Here is a 9,534-nt window from a genome sequence, read left to right as displayed (position 1 = left end):
TTTAGTGCTGATGACTGTGCCCAAATAAATAAATTTATCAACTTTTTGAATTTCATTTCCATCAACCTCTAGTTTTCTTTGAGATGAGGTGTTTAATCTCATTTCCTCTGTTTTCTGTGTGTTGAGTTGGAGTCCGGTTTGGCTTGCGAAATGGCTGAGTCTGTTGGTCTTTTCTTGCATATGATCATTCCGAGATGATAATAAGGCAATATCATCTGCAAAATCCAGGTCTTCTAGTGTTGTTAACATAGACCATGTTATTCCTCTTTTCTCGTCACTTGTGGTTTTTCTCATTACCCAATCGATTGCAACTAGGAATAAGATAGGAGAGATGATGAATCCTTGTCTTACCCCGGAGTCTACTGCAAACCATTCTGTCTCTTTGTTGTCTAATAAGACAGAACATTCAAATTTTGTGTATAAGCATTTAATGAGGGTCACTACCTTGTCTGGTACTCCGTATGATCTTAAAATTTTCCAGAGTGTATCTCTATGGACGCTGTCGAAGGCCTTCTTGAAGTCAATAAAGTTGATAAAGAGTGGTGTTTTCCATTCTATTGACTGTTCTACAATGTTTTTCAGTGTAAAGATTTGATCTATGCATCATTTGCCTTTTCTAAATCCTGCTTGAACTTGTCTTAGCATGCTATCTAGTTCTTTATCTATCATATTGAGGAGTATGCGACAGAAAACCTTACTAGGAATTGATAGTAGGGTGATGCCCCTCCAATTGTCACAATTTCCTAGATCACCTTTTTTTGGAAGCTTCACTATAAGACCTTTTGCGCAGTCTTTTTGGATGATGTTTTTCTCCCAAATAGTATTGAATAGACTGTATAAAACATCTGTTGCAGTTACTATGTCGGCCTTTAAAAGTTCAGCTTGAATCCCATCTATGCCTGCAGTTTTTCCGGTCTTCATGGATTTAATGGCTATTTTTATTTCTTCCTTAGATGGAGAGTTGATATTTATATCAAGTTCACATTGTTGTTGCATGCCTTCAAAAGGTACTGTTGGTTCTGGCCTGTTCAGGACATTTTTGAAATGTTTTACCCATCGTTTGGTCTTTTCATCATGTGTTGTTATCAATTTACCATTTTTGTTTTTAACAGGTGGTACTTGACTGGCTTTTCCACTAAGTTCCTTGGTTATTTTATATACTGTATTTAAATCACCTTGTTTTTTTTGCTGCCTTTTCTGCTTCTTCGGCACGTGTCTCGATGAAATTTCTTTTATCCTTTCTTGCTGATCTTTTCACCTCTTTATTTTTTTGGTTATATTCTTTCTGCAGCTGTTCTTTTAGTCTAAGTGACTTGGTGTTAAGGACTTTTTCTTTAATCTTTCGTCTCTCATCAATTATTGTCCAGGTGTCTTGTGTTAGCCATTGTTTATCGTTCTTTCTACGAAATACAATTGTTTTCTCAGCGGTCTCTTGGTAGACTTGTTTGATGTTTTCCCACTTATTTTCTAGATCAATTTCTTCCATCTGACTGAGATCTTCTAATGCTTTTAACCTGTTCTTAAGTTCGATGCAAAATTTCTTTTTAACTTCTGCATCATAAAGTTGTTTTGTATCTATGATCTTTCTACATGTTCTTATCATACTTTCTGCCTTCTTCAATTTGAGTCGTACTTTTGATATTATTAGATGATGGTCACTATTTACATCAGCTTCACTATATGATCTTGTATCAAGAAGTGATCTTCTCCATTTGCCGTTTATTATAACATGGTCTATCTGATTTTTGTCACGGTTGTTTGGTGAGTTCCATGTTATTTTGTGTATGCCTTTGTGTTTGAACAAGGTACCTCCAATAACAAGCCCATTTGTTGAGCAAAAGTCAGCTAGTCTTTCTCCATTTTCATTCATGATTCCAAGCCCTTCTCTGCCCATTGATCGTTCATGTTGGCTGTTATCATTACCAACCTTGGCATTCTGATCACCAATTATCAGAAGGACATCATGTTGAGGTGTTTTGACTATCTGTGTTTGTAAAGCTTCATAATAAGCATCTTTCACTTCATCTTCTGCATCATTTGTGGGTGAGTAACATTGGATTATTGTGGTCTTTGCATAGGTGGAATTGAAGCGAGCTTTTATGAGTCTTTCATTTATTGGCTCCCATTCTATTAAGCTTTTAGCACTTTCTTTGTTCATGATCAGCCCAACTCCTTCTTTATGTTGGTCATCAGCTCTTCCAGAGAAGATGATGGTGTGGTTGATTGAGACAGTTTTCCCAGATCCTGTCCATCTACACTCACCTATTCCCATGATGGCTATGTTGTATCTGTCCATCTCTTTAATGACTTGCGCCGTTTTTGATACCTGGTACATTGTTCTTACATTCCAGGTACCAACCTTTATGGTTTTCTTTGGATCCATGAGGTAACGATTCCTGCTTAAGGCCTCCCTTTGCGGGCTTTCTCCTTAAGCATTCATATCGTTACTTGTATTTAAGTAACTCGTCGCCTCAAGGTTTCCAGCTGTAATTTGATTTCTTGCGTTGATTTCTGTAATAATAGTCTTTTTACAAGATGAGGTTATTAGCCTCATGCTTAACCCCCAACTAGGAGGACCAGGGGTTTTTCATCTAGTTTCCTGTGCTATAGATCAGTTGCCTACCCTGGCTATCGACTTGTGATCTACCCGGTTTAGTTAGAGTTTACTCTCATAGATGAGTTACTAACCAAGGCTAGCGACCCTCATCTGGCCAACTATTTACCCATAGCTGGGGCAAGGTTGATGAGTGCAAGGGCATGTCCACACGCCGGTGGGCCTACACACTGCATCTCTGGGGTCCTTGCTACTCCGAGATCCTCTACAATTATGCCTAGGGTACTAGACCCTAGTTACCGTGTGCGTCGCGTGGAGGCATTGCAGAAGTCTTGAATAATGCAGAGGCTATGTACTGGCAGGAAGACTTACTCACTCGGCTTTCTTTTTCACCTGCAAGCAGGCTAGCCAGCGGTGATAAAAAGCCTATGGCTCTACCACACTAGACGCATGCACAATCCTGTGGTACAACCACCAGCACACGTGATGTTCAGTAGTAAGGGAAAAATAACAATAATGTGTGTCAAATATTTTCTATTATGATGTCAACATTTGACGGGAACTTTTGTGATGTCCATGGCCAGTAATGACGGACGATTAGCGATAAGGTGTATTGGCATAAAACCAAATGCACTTGTTTCTATCCATCTGAAGACCCAGTGTGCCACCATCAACGTATAGACTCGTTATATATACGTGATAGTGGATCTTCCCATAGATAGAAACAAGTGCCTGTCAATATACGTGGATAGTGGGTCTTCCCATGGATAAAAACAAGTGTACAAACAAACCACATATCATTATTTTTAGAATTTGTGTACATGAATGCTGAAACATTGGCGGATTTAGGGCATAGACACCCCCTATGGAGCTACATATAAGTTAATGCATAGACTATTTACATGTATCTAAGGACCAAACGATTGCTTGCCTTGGGCAGGCCCCCCTTTTCAAAACCTTGAAACGCACCTCTAGAAACAGATGTATTGGTTCCGATTATGATAGAAATCTTAAAAGATTAATCATTCTTACCAAGTGAGCATATATCGCGTAACAAACAATTTTCTTTACTCTTTTTGTTGATGTTCTGACCTCTTCGTTTCAAAATTCAAGTTCAATATCATTTCCAGTTATAAAACAAAAGTCGATTCCGGAAAAGATCGGGTTTCCGTAATGCATATAAACGATACGAAAATGGAATTACTACAGTTACCAGTTTTCATGTCTTTTAATTTCTAAAATATACACAAACGAAATAAAAAAACGAAAACATTAAAGAAAGATAATTGTTTATTAATACATTATTGATTAATTTAACCTTGAATCTTTTAAATGTTGATATAAGAAGAAAACAAATCTGACTCCTTCCACATATCATTCAAGAATTACACTGGTATAGTACATGTATCTTGCTTGGCATGATATTGATGAAATGTAGTACTATATCTTATATCCTGAAAAAAAACGAGCTAATTCCACAAAACGATGTGTGTGGGGTTTTGAATAAAGTTTAAATAAAATGTTATTCTTATATCCGTAAAATATTGAATAAAATATCAGTAAGACTATTAAAAAATGTGCATGTCAAAATAATTTACAGAAAACATTTAGCTGATGTTTTTCAGATGTTTTATGTAAAACATTTTAATTTTACTTTAACAAACATTTTATGCAAATAGCAAAACTATATTTTCTGTAAAACATTTTTTGCAGAATGTTTTTGGGATATTTGGAAAATATTTACTTTAAATGTTGTAATAATATAAATTACCGATTGAAGAAAATATTATTTATCTATATTAAAAAAATATCTACAGGATATTTTTGAACAATGTTCGAGAACATGAACAAAAGACATTAGCAAATAATATTTCGTCAATGTTATAAAAACATTTTACTTAAATGTTAAAAATAAAACATTTCAAAAACAATAAAATAAATTTTTTTTAATGTTTAAATGATATCTTATTGAAATGTTTTGTGAGAGACGTCCATATGACATTTGAAAAATGTTTTTTAAATGTTGTGTGTTTGCTGGGTTGTTATCAATATCATGGAATTGTATAAGACTGTCATAAAAGTGAGAGGTTTAGCTATCTATATAACCAGGTTTAATCCACCATTTTTTACATTAGAAAATGCCTGTTCCAAGTCAAGAGTGTGACAGTTGTTTTCCATTCGTTTGAAGAGTTGCAGCTTTTGTCATTAAAAAAAGGACTTTCCGATATGAATTTTACTTTGATTTCTGTATTTTTGTTTTTTTACTTTTTAAATGTAAAGTTAAAGGACAATTCTAGCATCTAGCCTATTTGTTCCTTTATTCATATAAGGCCGACATTATACAAGAGCTGATAAGGAAGAATGAAAAGAAGCTCACATTATCCTTTAACTTTACATTCCACTAAAACGATGATGTGCTCTCATTAAAATATTCACAGTTTTTGGGACCTTGTTGAACCCATCTTTCCTACCGAACATGTAAACTAGAGGCTCTAAAGAGCCTGTCGCTCACCTTGGGCTATGTGAATACTTAACAAAGGACACAGATGGATTCATAACAAAATTGTGTTTTTGTGATGGTGATATGTTTGCAGATTTTACTTTACTGAACATTCTTGCTGCTTGCAATTATCTCTATAATGAACTTGGCCCAGTAGTTACAGTAGATAATGTTAGTGAAAATTTACAAATTTTAAATTGTTAAAAATTGACTATAAAGGGCAATAACTCCTTAAGGGGTCAATTTAGCTTTTTGGTCATGATGACTTATTTAGGTTTTACTTTGCTGTACATTATTACTGTTTATAGTTTATCTCTATCTATAATAATATTCAAGATTATAACCAAAAACAGCGAAATTTCCATAAGATTACCAATTCAGGGGCAGCAACCCAACAATGGGTTGTCTGATTCATCTGAAAATTTCAGGGCAGATAGATCTTGACCTGATAAACCATTTAACCTCATGTCAGATTTGCTCTAAATGCTTTGGTTTTTGAGTAATAAGCTAAAAACTGCATTTTACCCCTATGTTCTATTTTTTAGCCATGGCGGCCATCTTGGTTGGTTGGCCGGGTCACCGGACACAATTTTAAAAATAGTTCATGTTGATTTATTTGTAAATCTTACTTTGCTGAACATTATTGCTGTTAACAGTTTATCTCTATCTATAATAATATTCAAGATAACATCCGAAAACAGCAAAATTTCCTTAAAATTACCGATTCAGGGGCAGCAACCAAACAACAGGTTGTCTGATTCATCTGAAAATTTCAGGGCAGATAGATCTTGACCTGATATATACTTTTACCCCATGTCAGATTTGCTCTAAATGGTTTGGTTTTTGAGTTATAAGCCAAAAACTCCATTTTACCCCTATGTTCTATTTTTAGCTGTGGCGGCCATCTTGATTTGATGGCCGGGTCACAGGTAACATTTTTTAAACTAGATGCCCAAAAGATGATTGTGGCCAAGTTTGGATTAATTTGGCCCAGTAGTTTCAGAGGAGAAGATTTTTGTAAATGATAACCAAGATTTACCAAAAATGGTTAAAAATTGACAATAAAGGGCAATAACTCCTAAAGGGGTCAACTGACCATTTCGGTCACTTGAATTATTTGTAAATCTTACTTTGCTGAACATTATTGCTGTTTACAGTTTATCTCTATCTATAATAATATTCAAGATAATAACCAAAAACAGTAAAATTTCCTTAAAATTACCATTTTAGGGGCAGCAACCCAACAACGGGATGTCCGATTCATCTGAAAATTTCAGGCCAGATAGATCTTGACCTGATAAACAATTTTATATTTATGTCAGATTTGCTCTAAATGCTTTGGTTTTAGAGTTATAAGCCAAATCTACATTTTACCACTCTGTTTCATTTTTAGCCATGGCGGCCATCTTGTTTGGTTGGCAGGGTCACGCCACACATTTTTTAAACTAGATACCCTAATGATGATTGTGGACAAGTTTGGATTAATTTGGCCCAGTAGTTTCAGGGGAGAAGATTTTTGTAAAAGATTACTAAGATTTTCGAAAAATGGTTAAAAATTGACTATAAAGGGCAATAACTCCTAAAGGGGTCAACTGACCATTTCGGACATGTTGACTTATTTATAAATCTTACTTTGCTGAACATTATTGCTGTTTACAGTTTATCTCTATCTATAATAATATTCAAGATAATAACCAAAAACAGTCAAATTTTCTTAAAATTACCATTTTAGGGGCAGCAACCCAACAACGGGTTGTCCGATTCATCTGAAAATTTCAGGGCAGATAAATCTGGACCTGATAAACAATTGTACTCTGTCAGATTTGTCCTAATTGCTTTGGTTTTAATAAGCCAAAAACTGCATTTTACCCCTATGTTCTTTTTTTAGCCATGGCGGCCGTCTTGGTTTGTTGGCCGGGTTACTGGACATTTTTTTAAACTAGATAACCCAATGATGATTGTGGCCAAGTTTGGTTTAATTTAGCCCAGTAGTTTCAGAGGAGAAGATTTTTGTAAAAGTTAACGACGACGGACGAAGGATATAACAGATACAATTAAGTCTGCCTTATGTCTTAACTAGACATTGGCAAAGAGTGTGGGTTGAAAAAAAAAGTTTACGACAAAGAGGATCATTTAAGCTTCCAAATTGTGAACTTTCCATTTATATGTAGCAACAATCCAGCATCGCCTGCATCTGGTTAATAAATATCATAGTTGATATGATATTCCAGCACTTGATTTCTTGGAAAGACGGTTGCTTCTTACATAACAAAACATGACATATAAATTGATGTCAACCCGACGAACTTTATATCGTGTTTGCTTTTTAATAAGCTCATAGTTGTTAACAAATCTGAAGAATGATAGTTATTTGAGTAAGAAGAATACAGTTACTATGATAGCTTTATTGAATCTCAGCACCTGAGACCACCCCTAGATTTTGGTGGGGTTTGTGTTGCTTAGTCTTTAGTTTTCTATGTTGTGTCTTCTGTACTGTTATGTGTCTGTTTGTCTTCTTTAATTTTTAGCCATGGCGTTGTCAGTTTATTTTCAATCTGTGAGTTTGACTGTCCCTCTGGTATCTTTCTTCCTTCTTTTATTTGATGTTGAATAGTCAATCGTTGTCATTTTCACATAGTTTTAGTTTGTGTAATATATCGATAAAAATAAATGAAAACGACACGTTATTAATTTCAGGAGTCCGATGCGGTAATTTGTATATTGATTTAAATTATAAATCTCTATAAAAAGTAACATTTCGTTGCAGACTTTCGTTGTAAATTTTCCAAAGAAAATATTTCTGTAAAATAGCTCTGGTCAGAGAGGTGCGTTTTCCAACTTTAAATTTGGTGTAGATCCGCTTAGGATTGAAACTAGGATATATGAAAGTATTCTTGTAAAGAACAGGATGTGATGTTTTCATCGATTTATTGAAAATTTAGTACAATGTTTTTTTATCCAAAAGAGACCAAAAGTGCATCGTTATCTCAAACTTTCTAAAAAATGATAACAACTTTGAAGAAAAATAAACTGCAATTTTCAGTATTTTTTTATGAAATCAGGTCCCTGTCCAGAAATATAGTTTGTCAATTAGTCTCTAAGAATCACTAAGTATTTCGTTCTGTTCTTTATTGTTACTTTTTGTGGTAACTTTAGGCCAATACCAATATAGCTAACTGTATAACATATTTTTATGCACCAATATTTTAAACCATTGGGGAAAATCGAATCTTGTTGACTTTCCAGACAAAATTAAATTTTTTTCAATGTATGCAAAAAGAACGACTTTAGACTTGTTAAATAGTGTACTTTAACCTATAAGGGGTTTTCTTTTACAAATTGTGACATGGATGGAGAGTTGCACTCATATCACATCTTCTTGTACCTATTCCAAAATTACAAAATATTATTCATTCCCATCAAATATCCAGCAGTATGATTGTAACGATAAAGTGTTGAATTTAATGAGTTTACTTGTATATAGTTATTCAAAAACTGGAGTCAAATTTAGGAATTGAAAAGGATGTGGTGTTGCTCATTTCCTTGATCTTTGCAGGTAAATTGTAGTCCAGTGATCGTCGTTCGATACTGTCTGTGAGAATAGTTTTCATTGAATGTTATGAAATTGGATGACTGGTTTCTCTCTAAAAATTATCTTCCTTTTGTAGCGTACTATCCGGTCTGATTTTAAGCTCACCTGGCCCAAAGGGCCAAGTGAGCTTTTCCCATCACTTTGCGTCCGTCGTCCGTCGTCCGTCGTCTGTCGTCCGTCGTCGTTAACTTTTACAAAAATCTTCTCCTCTGAAACTACTGGGCCACAATCATCATTGATGTATCTAGTTTAAAAAATGTGTCCGGTGACCCAGCCAACCAACCAAGATGGCCGCCATGGCTAAAAATAGAACATATGGGTAAAATGCAGTTTTTGGCCTATAACTCAAAAACCAAAGCATTAAGAGCAAATCTGACATGGGGGTAAAATTGTTCATCAGGTCAAAATCTATCTGCTTTGAAATTTTCAGATGAATCGGTAAACCCGTTGTTGGGTTGCTGCCCCTGAATTGGTAATTTTAAGGAAATTTTGCTGTTCTTTGTTGTTATCTGGAATATTGATATAGATAGAGATAAACTGTAAACAGCAATAATGTTCAGCAAAGTAAGATTTACAAATAAGTCAACGTGACCGAAATAGTCAGTTGACCCCTTTAGGAGTTATTTCCATTTATAGTCAATTTTTAACCATTTTTCTTAAATCTTACTTATCTTTTACAAAAATCTTCTCCTCTGATCTACTGGACCAAATTAATCCAAACTTGGCCACAATCATCTTTGGGGTATCTAGTTTAAAAAATGTGTCCGATTACCAGGCCATTAAATCAAGATGGCCGCCACGGCTAAAACTAGAACAAAGGGGTAAAATGCAGTTTTTGACTTATAACCCAAAAAACAAAGCATTTAAAGCAAATCTGACAGGGTACAA

At 34.8% G+C, this 9,534-nt stretch overlaps 1 protein-coding gene across 1 annotated transcript; it reads right to left on the bottom strand.

Moving 5' to 3' along the window:
• Nucleotides 1–1,171: 1,171 nt before the first annotated feature.
• LOC139500329 (craniofacial development protein 2-like) lies at nt 1,172–2,383 on the bottom strand. The gene has a single exon (XM_071289070.1). The coding sequence runs from the start codon at nt 2,381–2,383 to the stop codon at nt 1,172–1,174; it is 1,212 nt and encodes a 403-aa protein (XP_071145171.1).
• Nucleotides 2,384–9,534: the final 7,151 nt, after the last annotated feature.

The sequence above is a fragment of the Mytilus edulis genome, chromosome 13 (assembly GCF_963676685.1).
Source record: "Mytilus edulis chromosome 13, xbMytEdul2.2, whole genome shotgun sequence".
In the NCBI taxonomy this organism is placed as follows: Eukaryota; Metazoa; Mollusca; class Bivalvia; order Mytilida; family Mytilidae; genus Mytilus; species Mytilus edulis.
Note: the sequence above shows the minus strand (reverse complement) of the source record. Positions and strands in the feature narration are given on the sequence as shown.